Source organism: Oncorhynchus tshawytscha, linkage group LG34, assembly GCF_018296145.1.
Source record: "Oncorhynchus tshawytscha isolate Ot180627B linkage group LG34, Otsh_v2.0, whole genome shotgun sequence".
Lineage (NCBI taxonomy): Eukaryota > Metazoa > Chordata > Actinopteri > Salmoniformes > Salmonidae > Oncorhynchus > Oncorhynchus tshawytscha.
The window spans coordinates 15,588,238-15,609,147 of NC_056462.1; the positions used below are offsets into that span (position 1 = coordinate 15,588,238).

The window sequence follows — 20,910 nt, forward strand, 5'->3', positions numbered from 1 at the left end:
CCCCTTGACTTTTCCCACATTTTGTTACGTTACAGCCTTATTCTAAAATGTATTAAACCAATAAAAATCCTCACTAATCTACACACAATCCTCCATAATGACAAAGTGAAAACATGTTTTTAGAATTTTTTGCAAATGTATTAAAAACAAAAAACGGATACATAAGTATTCAGACCCTTTGCTATGAGACACTAAACTGAGCTCAGGTCCATCCTGTTTCCATTGGTCATCTTTGAGATGTTTCTACAGCTTGATTGGAATCCACCTGTGATAAATTCAATTGGTTGGACATGATTTGGAAAGGCACTAACCTGTCTATATAAGGTCCCACTGTTGACAGTGCATGTCAGAGCAAAAACCAAGCCATTAGGTCGAAGGATTTGTCCGTAATGCTCCGAGACAGGATTGTGTCGAGGCATAGATCTGGGGAAGGGTACCAAAACATTTCTGCAGTATTGAAGGTGGCCTCCATAATTTTTAATTGGATTAAGTTTGGAACCACCAAGGTTCTTCCTAGAGCTGGCCGACCTGCCAATCTAACCAATTGGGCGAGAAGTTCCTTGGTCAGGTAGGTGAACAAGAACCCGATGGTCACTCTGACAGGGCTCTAGAGTTTCTGTGGAGATGGGAAAACCTTCTAGAAGGACAACCATCTCTGTAGCACTCCAGTAGAGTGGCCAAAAAGAAGCCACTCCTTAGTAAAAGGCACATGACAGCCTGCTTGGAGTTTGCCAAAATTCTCAGACCATGAGAAACAAGATTATCTTGACTGATGAAATCAAGATTGAACTCTTTGGCCTGAATGCCAAGGATCACGTCTGGAGGAAACCTGGCACCATCCCTACGGTGAAGCATGGTGGTGGCAGCATCATGCTGTGGGGATGTTTTTCAGCGGCAGGGACTGGGAGACTAGTGAGGGTTGAGGGAAAGATGAACAGAGCAAAGTACAGAGAGATCCTTGATGAAATCCTGCTCCAGAGCGCTCATGACCTTCCAACAGGAAAATGACCCTAACCACACAGCCAAGACAACGCAGGAGTGACTTCGGGACAAGTCTCTGAATGTCCTTGAGTGGCCCAGCCAGAGTCCAGACTTGAACCCGATCGAACATCTCTGGAGAGACCTGAAAATAGTTGTGCAGCAACGCTCACCATCCAACCTGACAGAACTTAAGAGGATCGACAGAGAAGAATGGAAACTCCCCAAATAAAGGTGTACCAACCTTTTAAGCGTCATACACAAGAAGTCTCAAGGCTGTAATCGCTGCCAAAGGTTCTTCAACAACAGAACAAAGGTTCTGTAAAGGATCGATCCCGTTCCAGAGTACAGGCCTCTGTGTAACGCTCATTCCTTTGACGATTAACACGAATCTGACCATCACCCCTGGTGAGACAAAACCGTGCCTCGTCAGGGAAGAGCACTTTTTTTTGCCAGTCCTGTCTGGTCCAGCAATGGTGGGTTTGTGCCCATTGGTGATGTTGTTGCCGGTGATGAGGACCTGCCTTCCAACAGGCCTACAAGCCCTCTGTCCAGCCTCTCTCAGCCTATTGCGGACAGTCTGAGCACTGATGGAGGGGTGTTGCGTTCCTGGTGTAACTCGGGCAGTTGTTGCCATCCTGTACCTGTTCCGCAGGTGTGATGTTAAGATGTACAGATCCTGTGCAGGTGTTGTTACACGTGGTCTGTCACTGCGAGGACGATCAGCTGTCCGTCCTGTCTCCCTGTAGCGCTGTCTTAGGTGTCTCACAGTACGGACATAGCAATGTATTGCCCTGGCCACATCTGCAGTCCTCATGCCTCCTTGCAGCATGCCTACGGCACGTTCACGCAGATGAGCAGGGACCCTGGGCATCTTTATTTTGGTGTTTTTCAGAGTCAGTAGAATGGCCTCTTATTGTCCTAGTTTTTCATAACTGTGACCTTATGCCTACTGTCTTTAAGCTCTTTGTGTCTTAACGACCGTTCCACGGGTGCATGTTCATTAATTGTTTATGGTTCATTTAACAAGCATGGGGAAACTGTTTAAACCCTTTACAATGAAGATGTGTGAAGTTATTTTGATTTTTACTAATTATTTTTGAAAGACAGGGTCCTGAAAAAGGGACGTTTCTTTTTTTGCTGAGTTTATTTAATCAAGTTTAGATTAAGGCTGTAATGGTAAAGTCAAGGGGTCTGAATATTTCCTAATGCACTGTGTGTATGTATGACAGCTAGTGGTCAGACTGTTTGGTCAGTAAGATAATACTAGATTTGGGGGATGGTGGTCAGGTCAGGGGGACACAAAGGCTGGTCTATGATATGGTCTTCCTCTGTCTCCTACATATTTTCACTAATTATTAGGTGACCATGATGGTTTGAGGGCCAGATTGGGAATTTAGCCAGGACACCGGGGTTAACACCCCTACTCTTACGATAAGTGCCATGGGATCTTTAATGACCTCAGAGAGTCAGTTTAACATCCCATCCGAAAGACAGCACCCTACACAGGGCAGTGTCCCCAATCACTGCCCTGGGGCATTGGAATATTTTTTAGACCAGAGGAAGGAGTGCCTCCTACTGGCCCTCCAACACCACTTCCAGCAGCATCTGGTCTCCCATCCAGGGACTGACCAGGACCAACCCTGCTTAGCTTCAGAAGCAAGCCAGCAGTGGAGATGGGAAAACACATGTTTTTCATTAAACTGAACATGTGCTCTTCATGACAGAATGTTTAAATTAGGTGAAATAATAAATTCCATTTCATGGGAGGACCCAGCTAAGTGAATGGAGTTTAATAGCGGAATATTCCAGCCCATTCTCTCATTTATCTCTTCCCTTTTCATCCTTTCTTTTAAAGAGGGATTTGAGAACGATAGCGTAGGGGAGTGGAGTCCTTGTAGCTTTGTTGTCGGTTGATATTTGAGCATATTGAATTATGTGTTAATCAGAAGTCTGCTGACATCATTTCCTCCTGGCGGGGTCTCTGGGGGATGGGAGGCCATTAAACATCTCAAAGCGTCATTTTCCCCTCAGGAAGTACAAGTGTATTTGTTTTGATCTTATCTTTGCATTTCTGAAGAGCTCTCTACTAATGCACTATTCATGAGACGACGACGACAACAACAAACAGGTTCCATTTTCTGGAAATGTATTCATGTTTTATCTCCTTACCCACCAAGGATGAATTCTACTTCCACATAAGTAGCATATTTAGTTCAAAAGAGCCTCTTGTTCGTTGTTAACATTGACTGGCAAATACGCCGTTTAGGCAACCGATCCGAGACAAGAGCTAACAACAATAGCTAGCGGCTATGCGTCCTACCCGCTCTCCCCTGTAATTCTCCTGTTTACAAAGTCAAGGTAGAGCGCAGTGTCTCCATTTGCCATGCTGCACAGAGTACCATTACAATACCTCATGGGAACATAACAGAATGGATGTGTTAGGAAGTCAAACTCCCACACAATGAGAGTGTGTTGCTGGAGACATTTCGCCTCGTTACTGTGTGCCTACAGCCTAGCTGGGTGAGCACACACAGGCACACAGATACAGAGGCTGCAATTATACAGGCAGGCCAATTCTGTTTCATTTTCACTGATTTGTCTTTTGACCAATCGGATCCGCTCTTTAAAAAATCTGATCTGATGTGATGGCTCAAAAGACCAATTAGTGGAGAAAAGAATATCAGAATTGGACTGCCTGTGTAAACGCAGCTAGACACATACACACACACACACACACTCTTGTGTTAAACCCCTAGAGAGCAGCTGTGTGTTCTGATGTGATGGTCTGCAGTACTAAAGGCCGCCCTCACAGTGACCACAGTAATGATGATATTAATTGCTAGCTCTGAGCTACTCTGCGCGCACACTCACACACACACACACACACACACACACACACACACACACACACACACACACCGCTCTCAAGGCCAATCCGCAGTTACTGGTATGAGTGTGAATCAGAAGCGCTGTGGGTATCCCCACTGTCAACACACACACACACACACACACACACTGTTAAAATCCCCGTAACACACACTCAGTCAGATTACAGGCATCGCTTCAAACACACACATTGCTCAAATACCCCCTCCCCAGGCCCCACCTGCACACACCCACACATACTGCCCTGGGCCTCAAACCACAGGTTGTCCTATAGCTAGGTACAGTAATAGGTCAATCAATGTTCCTGCTACAGCAGCAAAATAATCCTGCAGCAACAGGAAATGGGAATTATTATGTGGATTATAATCAATGGAGATTTTTGGAAGGGGTTGATGTTTTGTTAGGGAAAATAATCACGTCTGAAGCTTTTTTATAACCTCATACACTACAAGTTCTCCTGCGACAGGGTGATCAAACACACTACAAGTTCTCCTGCGACAGGGTGATCAAACACACTACAAGTTCTCCTGCGACAGGGTGATCAAACACACTACAGGTTCTCCTGCGACAGGGTGATCAAACACACTACAAGTTCTCCTGCGACAGGGTGATCAACTACACTACAAGTTCTCCTGCGACAGGGTGATCAAACACACTACAGGTTCTCCTGCGACAGGGTGATCAAACACACTACAGGTTCTCCTGCGACAGGGTGATCAAACACACTACAAGTTCTCCTGCGACAGGGTGATCAAACACACTACAGGTTCTCCTGCGACAGGGTGATCAAACACACTACAGGTTCTCCTGCGACAGGGTGATCAAACACACTACAGGTTCTCCTGCGACAGGGTGATCAAACACACTACAGGTTCTCCTGCGACAGGGTGATCAAACACACTACAGGTTCTCCTGCGACAGGGTGATCAAACACACTACAGGTTCTCCTGCGACAGGGTGATCAAACACACTACAGGTTCTCCTGCGACAGGGTGATCAAACACACTACAGGTTCTCCTGCAACAGGGTGATCAAACACACTACAGGTTCTCCTGCGACAGGGTGATCAAATACACTACAGGTTCTCCTGCGACAGGGTGATCAAATACACTACAGGTTCTCCTGCGACAGGGTGATCAAATACACTACAGGTTCTCCTGCGACAGGGTGATCAAATACACTACAGGTTCTCCTGCGACAGGGTGATCAAATACACTACAGGTTCTCCTGCGACAGGGTGATCAAACACACTACAAGTTCTCCTGCGACAGGGTGATCAAACACACTACAAGTTCTCCTGCGACAGGGTGATCAAACACACTACAAGTTCTCCTGCGACAGGGTGATCAAATTAAGATGCATCTGTAGGTCCTCTTCAACATCGTATAGTGCTTCAACAGGTCGTGTTTGTGTGTGTGCGTGCGTGCGTGCATGCGTGCGCAGGTTTGTGTGTGTGTGTGTGTGTGTGTGTGTGTGTGTGTGCAGGTTTGTGTTCATCACTCGAGGCCTATGTTTGTGAGTTGATCCGATCATTTCAGACTGCGGTGAATCAGGCTATAGTTTCAGTTTTGTGAAAGACCATTCTGCACCGTCACTCATCTAGACACGGGTTTCCACTTCAGCGACTGTGGTGAAAAAGCTTTCCAGAATAGAGCTTCTGCATCAGTTTAAACTATATTTGACTGGCCAGTTTAGCCGTGTGAGAGGAAGACGTCTACACAATGTGCTCAAACTGATAATGAAATGGAGAGTATCACTTCTCATGACGTCTCCTCTCGATAGAACACACACACACACACACACACACACACACACACACACACACACACAGTACTAGAGAAAAGGGAAGTTGTGCAACCGCTGAGAAGGACGTGATAACAGTCTGATAAGGGCTCTTCTCACTTTCTCTCACCATTAACGTCTGGGGCTGTGTACTGTAACACTTGTGAAACTAAAGTGTTCCATCTGCTGATAGTAACAGACAAGACAGTATTCAGCCGCACTTGTTTCAGTACTGGTGAAGTGTACAGTAGAATAGAGGATTTAGTATGGGAGTCTAAGTATGGGAGTTAGTGCTTTGGAATTGAATGGGGGAGTCAATGCATTGGAATTGAATGAAGGTCTGTGTAGTGAAGACTACGGACCTGTGTTAGCTGGGAGGCTTTACTGTGAGGGGAAAAAAGGGCCTTTGCTTTTATCACCTCTTCTACAGTGGGATTAGCCATTAAACTTGATGGACTAGACCGGCCAGGGGGGACGTCTAGAGGTGCTTTCTCCCCCACACAGAGCACCTAAGGCGGGCTGCGGTTACCAAGAGCTCAGCCTGTTTCTCACGTTTCAACCCCCTGGAGCTCTACTAGTAAGACAGGAATTGATTTGGACTGAAGTACGGTCTACTGGCAACTCGACTGGCAACTCTACTGTGCTTCCAGCTCACCTGAAAGGTGTAAGGGAATCTGGGATACGCACAGTCTGCTTGGTGTGACTCTAAGTTGCACAAGTTAGCCTGCGACCCTACATGTTTGTCTGAGAGGTCAGGACAGGAGCCACATGAACATGGCCCGTGCTTACTGCCCTTGTTTCCATGGTAGAAGAAGGACTGAGGTAAGAGAAGATTGGAGGGAGGGATGGGTGACAGCATGGGAGGATAGGTGTCTTGGTTCAGGGCATGTGTGGACAGGCTGTAGAATGTATGTGTGTCTATTGCTGTGTGCGTACTGTACATGCAGTTGTAATCTGTCTGGACCGATCCCTTCCGTTCCTACAGCTCCCCTGACTTATTGTGAAAATGTAGCCTGTAGCTCAGTTTCACTTGCTACCACAGTCCTCCACAGAGAAGAGTCATTCTGTATTATTGACCTCTGTGTGCTTCAGCAGCTAGCCTCTCTTTCTCCTATACCTCCAGCACTATGGATCTACTCCCTAACTGCCATTGAAGGGATCCTAAAGAAGGAGCATCATTAATCACCATATACGCCGGTTGGTTATTTATTTTCCGCTGTGTTCCTAGAGGTAACTTTAGAGGTAACTTTAGAGGTAACTTTCTTTTTTTGGCTGGCTGGCTGGCTGGTGTTTACATTGTTCCTGTTCCTGGCACACTGTAGACTGATTTCTGACTCCTTCAGGAACTGGAGCCTCGGAACAAAAGCATATTCCACCTGGTGCCAAGATTCTCCATTGTGTTGTTTGGTTACGGCAGATGATATGAGTCTCTTGTGCATTGAGGAGAGTGATGGACCCATAGAAAATCATAGGCTATCTGCTTCTCTCTGTCGTTGATGGTTAGTTAGTTAAACATGACGCTTTTGCCTTTTTAGATGTTTTTCTGTACACTCGGCTCCTAAACACAAGCTGTCAGGTAATCAACACCCTGAATGCATTGGTAATAACACAACATCATGACATTTCATTGGTTAATGTTTAATGCATTGCTGTAATAGACGCAGAATGGGGATAATATATGGGTGTGTGGTCATAGTGGCTTTTCTGGCTTTAAAGATGTGTTTCTGAAGATGGCTGTGGTCTTAGCATGGGCTTAAAGATGTGTTTCTGAAGATGGCTGTGGTCTAAGCATGGGCTTAAAGATGTGTTTCTGAAGATGGCTGTGGTCTTAGCATGGGCTTAAAGATGTGTTTCTGAAGATGGCTGTGGTCTTAGCATGGGCTTAAAGATGTGTTTCTGAAGCTGGCAGTGGTCTAAGCATGGGCTTAAAGATATGTTTCTGAAGCTGGCAGTGGTCTAAGCATGGGTCATTTCCCCACAAACATACATTTAATTCTGACAAACATACAACTTAAGCTTTTCGCTCAATCACTTGAGTGTTAGTTGAAGGGATACAGTTGAAGTTGGAAGTTTACATACACCTTAGCCAAATACATTTAAACTCAGTTTTTCACAATTCCTGACATTTAATCCTGGTAAAAATTCCCTGTCTTAGGTCAGTTAGGATCACTACTTTATTTTAAGAATGTGAAATGTCAGAATAATAGTAGAGAGAATGATTTATTTCAGCTTTTATTTCTTTCATCACATTCCCAGTGGGTCAGAAGTTTACATTCACTCAATTAGTATTTGGTAGCATTGCCTTTAAATTGTTTAACTTGGGTCAAATTTTTCGGGTAGCCTTCCACAAGCTTCCCACAATAAGTAGGGTGAATGTTGGTCCATTCCTCCTGACAGAGCTGGTGTAACTGAGTCAGGTTTGTAGGCCTCCTTGCTCGCACACACTTTGTCAGTTCTGCCCACAAATGTTCTATAGTATTGAGGTCAGGGCTTTGTGATGGCCACTCCAATAGCTTGACTTTGTTGTCCTTATGCCATTTTGCCACAACTTTGGAATTATGCTTGGGGTCATTGTCCATTTGGAAGACCCATTTGCGACCAAGCTTTAACTTTCTGACTGATGTCTTGAGATGTTACTTCAATATATCCATATAATTTTCCTGCATCTTCACAAGGTCCTTTGCTGTTGTTCTTAGACATTTGCAATTTATCACACCAAAGTACGTTCATCTCCAGGAGACAGAATGCGTCTCCTTCCTCAGCGGTATGACGGCTGCGTGGTCCCATGGTGTTTATACTTGCGTACCATTGTTTGTACAGATGAACGTGGTACCTTCAGGCGTTTGGAAATTCCTCCCAAGGATGAACCAGACTTGTGGAGGTTACAATTTATTTTCTGAGGTCTTGGCTGATTTCTTTTGATTTTCCCATGATGTCAAGCAAAGAGGCACTGAGTTTGAAGGTAGGCCTTGAAATACATCCACAGGTACACATCCAATTGACTCAAATGTCAACTGTATTTGCATCTCTCTCTGTGATTGTTGTCTTTCATGGTTGCTGTCACTGACACAGTAACTCACATCTTCAGTTACTTTGTGATTGGCAGAGGTTTGATCAGCTAGCATTTTGAAACGAGACTTTTCTTTTTAATTTGAAGGAATTCTTATTTAATCGTTTGAAGGCAGACTACTCAGTGGGAGTCTGGGAGTAAAGATACACTATTATTAGCAGCCTGTTTATCCCATGTAACGGCCAATAACTTATATTAAATATGAAAGGCTTCATTCTTTCCTTTTTTCTAAATTAGACACAATATGAATTCATAGCCCAACTGTGCTTGTACGTGATGGCAGACTCAATGGAATTATTATAAATTGTATTCCATGTTGTAGCTGCGGCCCTTGATAGGCTTCAGAATTGGGTTTTCATAACCGATACAGATATGAATTGAAAAATGGATAGGTAAGTATGTGGTAAAAAGAAAATGATACCTGATTGTGTGGTCAGAACTCCTGGTCAGTAAACAGCCTGACACTGCAGAAACAGACACCGTACGCCACTGAGAATGAAGACTGTTTATGCTATGATGTCATTCACGCTCCGCTGTAGCACTGTAACCGTGGCGATGGGGACGGTAGAGGGGCTGGGAAGGGGGAGCTTAGTCTGATGGCTGACCTGTTATATGGGATCAAAGGGGAAGGGAGGACAAGCCGTGCTAAGAGGGAGGGAAACGATGGGCTCGCTCAAGCATGACACCCCTCCAGGGTGTGTGTGTGTGTGTGGGTGTGGGTGTGTGTACACAGGAGAAAAAAAAACATTGTGCGAACAGTACCAGTTTATGTACAGTATGAGGGTGTTTAGGTGTGAGCTAGTGTGTGTATGTTTTTATTCACAGTGTTTTCAGCTGATATTCAACACAGTCCATTGAGTTCCTTTAAAAGGCTCTATAAAACCAGTGAGATCAGTATACAGTCCATACAAGTTTCCCTCGTTGTGCTTTCAGGGTGACCTTTCTATGACCCAGTATTGGAGCAGTCTATTTTAAAAGCTGCTCTAGTTGACTCATTTGGCCAGCATAGGGGTGTGTTTGTGTGTGTTGTCTGTCTATGATATGTGTACCTGTGAGTGTTCATAAGCTGTGTGTGTGGTTTTCTTTCTGCTGGTATTACTGTCTCCCATGGTAACATGGCACATTAAATCTGTTTAATCCACACCAGGCCTGAGCTCAGATCAGTCAACAGACTCAAGCCCGCTGTCCTTGAGCTCAGTGTGGATGTATGTTGTTGCCAAACATGTGTGTGTTGGGGTGTTTGTGAGTCTTTCTCTAGGTTTCTTTCCATCTGTCTACAGTGTAATTGTGTCTGCCTGTGTGTGACTCTGAGTGTGTCTGTGCAGTGCAGCTCTGTCTGCCTGTGATGTTGGGTGTGTCTGTGCAGCTCTGTCTGTTGGGTGTGTCTGTGCAGCTCTTGTCTGCCTGTGATGTTTGGTGTGTCTGTGCAGCTCTGTCTGTTGGGTGTGTCTGTGCAGCTCTGTCTGTTGGGTGTGTCTGTACAGCTCTGTCTGTTGGGTGTGTCTGTACAGCTCTGTCTGTTGGGTGTGTCTGTACAGCTCTGTCTGTTGGGTGTGTCTGTGCAGCTCTGTCTGTTGGGTGTGTCTGTACAGCTCTGTCTGTTGGGTGTGTCTGTACAGCTCTGTCTGTTGGGTGTGTCTGTACAGCTCTGTCTGCCTGTGATGTTGGGTGTGTCTGTGCAGCTCTGTCTGTTGGGTGTGTCTGTGCAGCTCTGTCTGTTGGGTGTGTCTGTGCAGCTCTGTCTGCCTGTGATGTTTGGTGCGCTTGTGAAAGTGTTTTTGTGTATTTTCTGGGTGAGTCTTGCATTAGTCATAAGTGATGTAAACAGAAGCTTTGTGTCATTCGTATGGCTGTTTCAGAACGGGAATGATGAGAGCTTGTGCCTATACACCACTCTTGGCTATACCCCTTGCCATGTTACCAGGGTCTCGTTAATTCCAGCAGCCACAATACATGATCCTCTATTCAGCTCTCTGAGTCATGAGCTGTCAATGAGAGGTGTGACTTGAGTCTCTCTCTCTCTCTCTCTCTCATATTTGTATATATATATACAGTGCCCTGCGAAAGTATTCGGCCCCCTTGAACTTTGCGACCTTTTGCCACATTTCAGGCTTCAAACATAAAGATATAAAACTGTATTTTTTTGTGAAGAATCAACAACAAGTGGGACACAATCATGAAGTGGAACGACATTTATTGGATATTTCAAACCTTTTTAACAAATCAAAAACTGAAAAATTGGGCGGGCAAAATTATTCAGCCCCCTTAAGTTAATACTTTGTAGCGCCACCTTTTGCTGCGATTACAGCTGTAAGTCGCTTGGGGTATGTCTCTATCAGTTTTGCACATAGAGAGACTGACATTTTTTCCCATTCCTCCTTGCAAAACAGCTCGAGCTCAGTGAGGTTGGATGGAGAGCATTTGTGAACAGCAGTTTTCAGTTCTTTCCACAGATTCTCGATTGGATTCAGGTCTGGACTTTGACTTGGCCATTCTAACACCTGGATATGTTTATTTTTTAACCATTCCATTGTAGATGTTGCTTTATGTTTTGGATCATTGTCTTGTTGGAAGACAAATCTCCGTCCCAGTCTCAGGTTTTTTGCAGACTCCATCAGGTTTTCTTCTAGAATGGTCCTGTATTTGGCTCCATCCATCTTCCCATCAATTTTAACCATCTTCCCTGTCCCTGCTGAAGAAAAGCAGGCCCAAACCATGATGCTGTCACCACCATGTTTGACAGTGGGGATGATGTGTTCAGGGTGATGAGCTGTGTTGCTTTTACGCCAAACATAACGTTTTGCATTGTTGCCAAAAAGTTCCATTTTGGGTTCATCTGACCAGAGCACCTTCTTCCACATGTTTGGTGTGTCTCCCAGGTGGCTTGTGGCAAACTTTAAACAACACTTTTTTATGGATATCTTTAAGAAATGGCTTTCTTCTTGCCACTCTTCCATAAAGGCCAGATTTGTGCAATATACGACTGATTGTTGTCCTATGGACAGAGTCTCCCACCTCAGCTGTAGATCTCTGCAGTTCATCCAGAGTGATCATGGGCCTCTTGGCTGCATCTCTGATCAGTCTTCTCCTTGTATGAGCTGAAAGTTTAGAGGGACGGCCAGGTCTTGGTAGATTTGCAGTGGTCTGATACTCCTTCCATTTCAATATTATCGCTTGCACAGTGCTCCTTGGGATGTTTAAAGCTTGGGAAATCTTTTTGTATCCAAATCCGGCTTTAAACTTCTTCACAACAGTATCTCAGACCTGCCTGGTGTGTTCCTTGTTCTTCATGATGCTCTCTGTGCTTTTAACGGACCTCTGAGACTATCACAGTGCAGGTGCATTTATACGGAGACTTGATTACACACAGGTGGATTGTATTTATCATCATTAATCATTTAGGTCAACATTGGATCATTCAGAGATCCTCACTGAACTTCTGGAGAGAGTTTGCTGCACTGAAAGTAAAGGGGCTGAATAATTTTGCACGCCCAATTTTTCAGTTTTTGATTTGTTAAAAAAGTTTGAAATATCCAATAAATGTCGTTCCACTTCATGATTGTGTCCCACTTGTTGTTGATTCTTCACAAAAAAATACAGTTTTATATCTTTATGTTTGAAGCCTGAAATGTGGCAAAAGGTCGCAAAGTTCAAGGGGGCCAAATACTTTCGCAAGGCACTGTATGTTGTAGAGGGTGGGGCTTAAGCTGCATCCCAACGGCCCTGAGGAAAGAAATGTGTACTTTTTGTCAATTTTAACATCACACTAGTTGTTTGTGTACATGGTTTTTATGTCGTATGTTTTTTTCCCCAACACCACTTTTGATGTATTTGTGTAGCAGACCCTCACGCCAAATTGAGTCAAAAGCTTTTTTTTTAAATCAACAAACCATGAGAAGACTTTGCCTTTGTTTTGGTTTGTTTGTTTGTCAAATAGGGGTCTGTTATTTGGTAAAAAGCCAATTTGACATTTGCTCAGTACATTGTTTTCGCTGAGGAAATGTACAAGTCTGCTGTTAATGATAATGCAGAGGATTTTCCCAAGGTTGCTGTTGACGCATATCCCACGGGAGTTATTTTGGGGATTGGAGTGATCAGCCCTTGGTTCCAAATATTGGGGAAGATGCCAGAGCTGAGGAAGATGTTAGAGTTTACATATAGCCAATTGGAATTTGTGGTCTGTGTATTTGATCATTTAATTTAAGATACCATCAACACCACAGGCCTTTTAGGGTTGGAGGGTTTTATTTTGTCCTGTAACTCATTCAAGGTAATTGGAGAATCCAGTGGGTTCTGGTAGTATTTAATAGTTGATTCTAGGATTTGTATTTGATCATGTACAGTATATATTTTTGCTGTTTGTTCTTTGTTAAAGAGCCAAAAAGATTGGAGAAGTGGTTTACCCATACATCTCCGTTTGGGATAGATAACTCTTTGTGTTGTTGTTTGTTTAGAGTTTTACAATTTTCCCAGAAGTGGTTAGATTCTATGGATTCTTTAATTACATTGAGCTTATTTCTGACGAGATGTTCCTTCTTTTTCCGTAGTGTATTTCTGTTTTAGTGATTCACCATAGTGAAGCTGTAGGCTCAGGTTTTCTGGGTCTCTGTTTTTGGTTGGATAGGTTTGCATTCTTCAAACCACTTGTCAATGTTGTTAATTTTCTTAGGTTGTCTGCTTGAACTTTTTTGATTTGATAGGGAAGCTGAGAGGTCAAATATACTGTTTAGCTTTTCTACTGTGAGGTTTACACCTTCACTATTACAGTGAAACATTTTGTCCAGGAAATTGTTGAAGGGGTCGAATTAGTTTTTTGGTAGATTTCCATACTACTCTCAATAGCATTTCTTAATATTATTCAGCTCCTTTGGATTTGATGCCTCATGATTGAGCAAAGCTCTGTTCAAGTAGAGTATGATTTTGCTGTGATCTGATAGGGGTGTCAGTGGACTGATCGTGAACGCGCTCTCTTTCCCCTCTCTCTCTCTCTCTCTCTCTCTTTCCTCTCTCTCTCTCTCTCTCTCTCTCTCTCTCTCCCCCCTTTGCCCCCTCTCTCTCTTGCCCTCTCGCTCTATTTCCCCTCTATCTCTCTCTCGTTCCGCTCTCTCTCTCTCGTCCCCCCCTCTCTCTCGTTCCCCTCTCCTCTCTCTCTTTCCTCTCTCTCTCTCTCTCTTTTCTCTCTCTCTCTTTCTCCTCGCTCTCTCTCTCTCTCTCTTTCCCCACTCTCTCTCTCTCTCTCCCCCTTTGCCCCCTCTCTCTCTTGCCCTCTCGCTCTATTTCCCCTCTATCTCTCTCTCGTTCCGCTCTCTCTCTCTCGTTCCCCTCTCTCTCTCTCGTTCCCCTCTCCTCTCTCTCTCTCTCCTCTCTCTCTTTCTCTCTCTCTCTCTCTTTTCTCTCTCTCTCTTTCTCCTCTCTCTCTCTCTCTCTTTCCCCACTCTCTCTCTCTCTCCCCCCCTTTGCCCCCTCTCTCTCTTGCCCTCTCGCTCTATTTCCCCTCTATCTCTCTCTCGTTCCCCTCTCTCTCTCTCTCTCCTCTCTCTCTCTCTCTCTCTCTCTCTCTCTCTTTCTCTCTCTCTCTCTCTCTCTTTCTCCCCTCTCTCTCTCCCCCTTCCCCCTTTGCCCCCTCTCTCTCTTGCCCTCTCGCTCTATTTCCCCTCTATCTCTCTCTCGTTCCGCTCTCTCTCTCTCGTCCCCCTCTCTCCCTCTCTCTCGTTCCCCTCTCCTCTCTCTCTTTCCTCTCTCGCTCTCACTGACTGTTTTGCTTTCTTCCTCTCTTCTACACCGTCAGACTCTCAATCTCTCTCTCTCTCTCTCTCTCGTTCTTCTCTCTCTCGTCCCCCCCTCTCTCTCGTTCCCCTCTCCTTTCTCTCTTTCCTCTCTCTCTCTCTCTCTCACTATGACTGTTTTGCATTCTTCCTCTCTTCCACACCGTCAGACTCTCAGAATCTCTCTCTCCTCTCTTGCATGCTCTCATTTTCTCTCCACTTGCCTCTCTCTCTCTTCCTCCTCCCCCTCTCCCTCCCTCCTTCCTTCTCGCTGGTCTCTCCAGCCGCCAAGCAGCAGCCCACAGCAGCAGCGGTTGCGGCAGTCGCTCTCTGTCTGTCCTCAGACTGTTTTTGCTACCTCCGTGTGAGTGAGTGTGTGTATGTGTGTGTGCTGCTCGTGGGTGTGTGTGTGTGTGTACCTGCTGGTATGCACCAGAGGGGAGCGGGGAAAGGGGCCCGGATATAACGTTACGCGAACTACAGGAGACTACGGAGGATATGAAGGGAGGATACTCCGGAGAACAGTGAGTAGAAGGACTACTCAACCCTCTCTGTAGCCCAGCTCTGTCTCTGTCTGGGGAAGACTGGCCACAATACTGGGGGAATGTAAGTGGCTTCCTCCTCTTAGCTTTACTGCGTGTGTGCGTTTGTGCGTGTGTGTGTGGTCAGAAGCATGTCAGAGTTAGTATAGTTTTAGATTACATTTGTGCCTGCTTGATGGTGTGTGTGTGTGTGTGTGTAGCCTTTGTGCAGTTTACAATACATGTGTTGTATGATTATGACTAATCCCTGCAGTAATGGAGAGTACCAGAGGACAACTATCCACCCACAACACACATACATATGTATACCAAATGCATGCAGGACCCACAACACAGTTATTCTCCCATTTGGTAATGCTCTGTCACCCCCAGTATAGGAGGTTCAGTAGAACTAGGGTATTGGAGGAAGACCATTTAGCCGAGCTGTAATAGAGGGGAAGCTCTGGCCTTCAGCACTCCAAACACTACTTTGACCTGCCCATGTTTATGTTGCGTTGTGTGCTAGACAAACTGTTTGCAATGCTACTTTCTGTTGACGAAGGAGTGGGTGTGATCGGTGGGTGTGATCGGTGGGTGTGATCGGTGGGTGTGATCGGTGGGTGTGATCGGTGGGTGTGATCGGTGGGTGTGATCGGTGGGCGTGATCGGTGGGCGTGATCGGTGGGCGTGATCTGTGGGTGTGACTGTGTGTGTGTTTGCTGCTGGGGGGGCAGAGTGTGTGATGCAGTTTTTATAGAAGTGGGGGGGTTGTTTTGCAAGTGTGTTGGTCTATTCTTTATAATAGAGTGTGTGTGCGTGCACATGCTTGTGTGTGTTAGCAAGATTGGTGTGTGATGGGTGAGCTGCCGTGTTCCGTTTCAAAAGACAGCAAAGGAGAGCAGAGAAAGTTTCTTTCTACCCCTGAACATGAGTGGGGCAACGAGTGAGGAGAGATGTCGAGAGAAAGGGAGAGAGAGAGAAAGGGAATGAGAGAGAGAGCGATCGGAGTGAGACCATCATAATCAGTCCTCCCTGATGCTGGAAGAGAATGAATGAAGAGCATCATTTGTCTCCTTCTCTTTTCTCCCTCTTCGTCTCTTCTTATTTTCTTTGATCCTGTGTTAGATTCCAGCTCCCTGGAGCTTCATTGCATTTTAAGCTGTAGTCGTGAAGACTTAGAAAAAGATGCTAAGGAATGGATTTCCGTGGCTATTTACCAGACGGGCCCGTTTTGGACCAGGTAATGACTACATGTGTTAGTGTGCGTTCCAAATAGCACCCTATTCAGTGAACTACTTTTGATAGTGCTCTGGTCAAAAGTAGTGCACTATATCGGGAACAGGGTGCCTTTTGGGATGCAACAAGTGCATAGGGATATTATAAATGTTAAAAATCCTCAAGCTGTTTTTCTGAGAAACCCCCTATTCCAGCTCTTATTAGTGACTGATGCGCACAGTGCATACATTTGAGAGTGCTGTGTTCTCCGAGCCTTATTGGTCCCGGTCAAAAATAGTGCACTAGGGAAAAGGATGCCATTTGGGATGCAAAATGTCTCCACAGGTCTTTGGCCTTGTGTCGGGTTCTGTGTAGCAGGGTGCTGTGTTAGAAGAATGGTTCAGTGTATGGCTGTTAGGAGCCCACATGGCTCTGGGCTGTAGCAGTGTGGTGTTGTTCTGTGTGTGTGTGTGTGTGTGTGTGTGTTTTCAGGAAAAGGCTCTGGAGAGAAATAATGGATCAAAGGTCAGCAGACAGGATGTGCCCTTTTTTATCAGATACAGGGGGACTGCTCAGGGCGAAGAGTGGGACAAGATGAAGGAGAGCGAGTGTGATGGGGAGAGAATGATAGAGAGTTATAGGGGGAGGGAGAGAGTTGTAGGGGAGAGAGGGTGGTAGGGGGAGAGAGGGTGGTTGGGGGAGAGAGAGAGGGTGGTTGGGGGAGAGAGAGAGGGTGGTAGGGGGAGAGAGAGAGAGGGTGGTAGGGGGAGAGAGAGAGAGGGTGGTAGGGGAGAGAGGGGAAGAGAGGGAGAGGGTGGTAGGGGGAGAGGGAGAGAGGGTGGTAGGGGGAGAGAGAGAGAGGGTGGTGGGGGAGAGAGAGAGAGAGGGTGGTAGGGGGAGAGAGGGTGGTAGGGGGAGAGAGGGTGGTAGGGGGAGAGAGAGAGAGGGTGGTAGGGGGAAAGAGAGAGAGGGTGGTAGGGTGAGAGAGAGAGAGAGAGAGTGGTAGGGGGAGAGAGAGAGAGAGGGTGGTAGGGGGAGAGAGAGAGAGAGGGTGGTAGGGGGAGAGAGAGAGAGGGTGGTAGGGGGAGAGAGAGAGAGAGAGAGAGAGGGTGGTAGGGGAGAGAGAGAGAGGGGTGGTAGGGGGGAGAGAGAGGGTGGTAGGGGGGGGGAGAGAGAGGGTGTTAGGGGGAGAGAGAGAGAGAGGGTGGTAAGGGGGGAGAGAGAGAGAGAGGGTGGTAAGGGGGAGAGGGAGAGAGGGTGGTAAGGGGGGAGAGAGAGAGAGGGTGGTAAGGGGGGAGAGAGAGAGGGTGGTAAGGGGGTGAGAGAGGGTGGTAGGGGGGGGAGAGAGGGAGAGAGGGTGGTAGGGTGGTAAGGGGGAGTGAGAGAGGGTGGTAGGGGGAGAGAGAGAGAGAGAGAGGGTGGTAGGGGGAGGGAGAGCGAGAGCTAGAGAGGGTGGAAGGGGGAGGGAGAGAGAGATGGTGGTAGGGGGAGGGAGAGAGAGAGATGGTGGTAGGGGAGGGAGAGAGAGAGATGGTGGTAGGGGGAGGGAGAGAGAGAGATGGTGGTAGGGTGGGGGGGAGAGAGATGGTGGTAGGGGGAGGGAGAGAGAGAGATGGTGGTAGGGGAGGGAGAGAGAGATGGTGGTAGGGGGAGGGGAGAGAGAGATGGTGGTAGGGGGAGAGAGAGAGAAGGTGGTAGGGGGAGAGAGAGAGGGTGGTAGGGGGAGAGAGAGAGAGGGTGGTAGGGGGAGAGAGAGGGAGGGTGGTAAGGGTGGGGGGAGAGAGAGAGAGGGTGGTAAGGGGGAGAGAGAGAGGGTGGTAAGGGGGAGAGAGAGAGGGTGGTAAGGGGGAGAGAGAGAGAGGGTGGTAGGGGAGAGAGAGAGAGGGTGGTAGGGGGGGAGAGGGGGAGAGGGTGGTAGGGGGAGAGAGGGGGAGAGGGTGGTAGGGGGAGAGAGAGAGGTGGTAGGGGGAGAGAGAGGGTGGTAGGGGGAGAGAGAGGGTGGTAGGGGGAGAGAGAGAGAGGGTGGTAGGGGGAGAGAGAGAGGGTGGTAGGGGGAGAGAGAGAGAGGGTGGTAGGGGGAGAGAGAGAGAGGGTGGTAGGGGGAGAGAGAGGGAGAGGGTGGTAGGGAGAGAGAGAGAGAGGGTGGTAGGGAGAGAGAGAGAGAGGGTGGTAGGGGGAGAGAGAGAGAGGGTGGTAGGGGGAGAGAGAGAGAGAGGGTGGTAGGGGAGAGAGAGAGAGAGGGTGGTAGGGAGAGAGAGAGGGTGGTAGGGAGAGAGAGGGTGGTAGGGGGGAGAGAGAGAGGGTGGTAGGGGGAGAGAGAGAGGGTGGTAAGGGGGGGAGAGAGAGAGGGTGGTAAGGGGGAGAGAGAGAGAGGGTGGTAGGGGGAGGGAGAGAGAGAGGGTGGTAGGGGGAGGGAGAGAGAGAGGGTGGTAGGGGGAGAGAGAGAGGGTGGTAGGGGGGGGAGAGAGAGGGTGGGGGGAGAGAGAGAGAGGGTGGTAGGGAGAGAGAGGGTGGTAGGGTGGTAAGGGGGGGAGAGAGAGAGGGTGGTAAGGGGGGGTAGGGGGGAGAGAGAGAGGGTGGTAGGGGGAGGGAGAGAGAGAGAGATGGTGGTAGGGGAGAGAGAGAGAGAGGGTGGTAGGGAGAGAGAGAGGGTGGTAGGGAGAGAGAGGGTGGTAGGGGAGAGAGAGAGGGTGGTAAGGGGGAGAGAGAGAGGGTGGTAAGGGGGAGAGAGAGAGAGAGGGTGGTAGGGTGGTAGGGGGGGGGGAGAGAGAGAGAGGGTGGTAGGGGAGAGAGAGAGAGAGGGTGGTAGGGAGAGAGAGAGGGTGGTAGGGAGAGAGAGGGTGGTAGGGGGAGAGAGAGAGGGTGGTAAGGGGGAGAGAGAGAGGGTGGTAAGGGGGAGAGAGAGAGAGGGTGGTAGGGGGAGGGAGAGAGAGAGGGTGGTAGGGGAGGGGGAGAGAGAGAGGGTGGAGGGTGGGGGGGAGAGAGAGAGGGTGGTAGGGGGAGAGAGAGAGAGGGTGGTAGGGGGAGGGAGAGAGAGGGTGGTAGGGGGTGGTAAGGGGGAGAGAGAGAGGGTGGTAAGGGGGGGAGAGAGAGAGGGTGGTAGGGGGAGGGGAGAGAGAGAGAGATGGTGGTAGGGGGAGGGAGAGAGAGAGATGGTGGTAGGGGGGGAGGGAATGAGAGAGGGTGGTAGGGGGAGGGAATGAGAGAGGGTGGTAGGGGGGGGGAGAGAGAGAGAGGGAGAGAGGGTGGTAGGGGAGAGAGAGAGAGGGTGGTAGGGGGAGAGAGAGAGAGAGGGTGGTAAGGGGAGGAGAGAGAGGGTGGAAAGGGGGAGAGAGAGAGAGAGGGTGGGGGGGGAGAGAGAGAGAGGGTGGTAGGGGGGGAAAGAGAGAGAGAGGTGGTAGGGGGGGGAGAGAGAGAGAGAGAGAGAGAGAGAGAGGGTGGTAGGGGGAGAGAGAGAGGAGGGTGGTAGGGGGGAGAGAGAGAGAGAGAGGGGGTGGGGGGGAGAGAGAGAGAGAGGGTGGTAGGGGGTAGGGGGAGGAGAGAGAGAGGGTGGTAGGGGGAGGGTGAGAGATAGAGAGAGGGTGGTAGGGGGAGGGAGAGAGAGAGGGTGGTAGGGGGGGAGAGAGAGAGAGAGAGAGGGTGGTAGGGGGGAGGGAGAGAGAGAGAGAGAGAGGGTGGTAGGGGGAGGGAGAGAGAGGGTGGTAGGGAGAGAGAGAGAGGGTGGTAGGGGAGGGAGAGAGAGGGTGGTAGGGAGAGAGAGAGAGAGAGAGAGAGGGTGGTAAGGGGAGAGAGAGAGAGAGGGTGGTAAGGGGGGAGAGAGAGAGGGTGGTAGGGGGGGAGAGAGGGTGGTGGGGGAGAGAGAGGGGAGAGAGAGAGAGAGAGAGGGTGGTAGGGGGGGGGAGAGAGAGAGAGGGTGGTAAGGGGGAGAGAGAGGGTGGTAAGGGGGTGAGAGAGGGTGGTAGGGGAGAGAGAGAGAGCGAGCGAGGGTGGTAGGGGGAAGGAGAGAGAGAGAGAGAGAGAGAGGGTGGTAGGGGGAGGGTGGTAGGGGAGAGAGAGGGGAGAGAGAGAGGGTGGAAGGGGGAGGGAGAGAGATGGTGGTAGGGGGAGGGAGAGAGAGAGATGGTGGTAGGGGGAGGGAGAGAGAGGGTGGTAGGGAGAGAGAGAGAGAGAGGGTGGTAGGGGAGAGAGAGGGTGGTAGGGGGGAGAGAGAGGGTGGTAGGGGGGAGAGAGAGGGTGGTAGGGGGAGAGAGAGAGAGGGTGGTAGGGGGGGAGAGAGAGAGAGGGTGGTAGGGGGAGAGAGAGAGAGGGTGGTAGGGGGAGAGAGAGAGAGGGTGGTAGGGGGAGAGAGAGAGAGGGTGGTAGGAGGAGAGAGAGAGGGTGGTAGGGGGAGAGAGAGAGGGTGGTAGGGGGAGAGAGAGAGAGGGTGGTAGGGGGAGAGAGAGAGAGGGTGGTAGGGGGAGAGAGAGAGAGGGTGGTAGGGGGAGAGAGAGAGGGTGGTAGGGGGAGAGAGAGAGAGGGTGGTAGGGGAAGGGAGAGAGAGAGGGTGGTAGGGGGAGAGAGAGAGAGAGAGGGTGGTAGGGGAGAGAGAGAGAGAGGGTGGTAGGGGGGGGAGAGAGAGAGAGAGAGAGAGGGTGGTAGGGGGGGTGGTAGGGGAGAGAGAGAGAGAGGTGGTAGGGGGAGGGGAGAGAGA

General features: G+C 48.6%; 1 protein-coding gene across 12 annotated transcripts in view; it reads left to right on the forward strand.

Moving 5' to 3' along the window:
• LOC112237419 (type II inositol 3,4-bisphosphate 4-phosphatase) overlaps positions 1–20,910 on the forward strand; it is a 226,279-nt gene that overhangs the window by 54,006 nt on the left and 151,363 nt on the right. The window contains exon 1 of one of the 12 annotated variants that reach the window (XM_042311803.1): positions 5,872–6,471. The exons of 8 other annotated variants lie outside the window; for them this stretch is intronic. In XM_042311803.1, the coding sequence (XP_042167737.1) occupies positions 6,418–6,471 (54 nt within the window). In that variant the 5' untranslated portion in view covers positions 5,872–6,417. Of the gene's footprint in view, positions 1–5,871; positions 6,472–6,707; positions 6,847–14,567; positions 15,091–20,910 lie in introns of those variants that run through there. 3 more of the 12 variants (XM_042311805.1, XM_042311801.1, XM_042311804.1) reach the window with 3 other exon arrangements.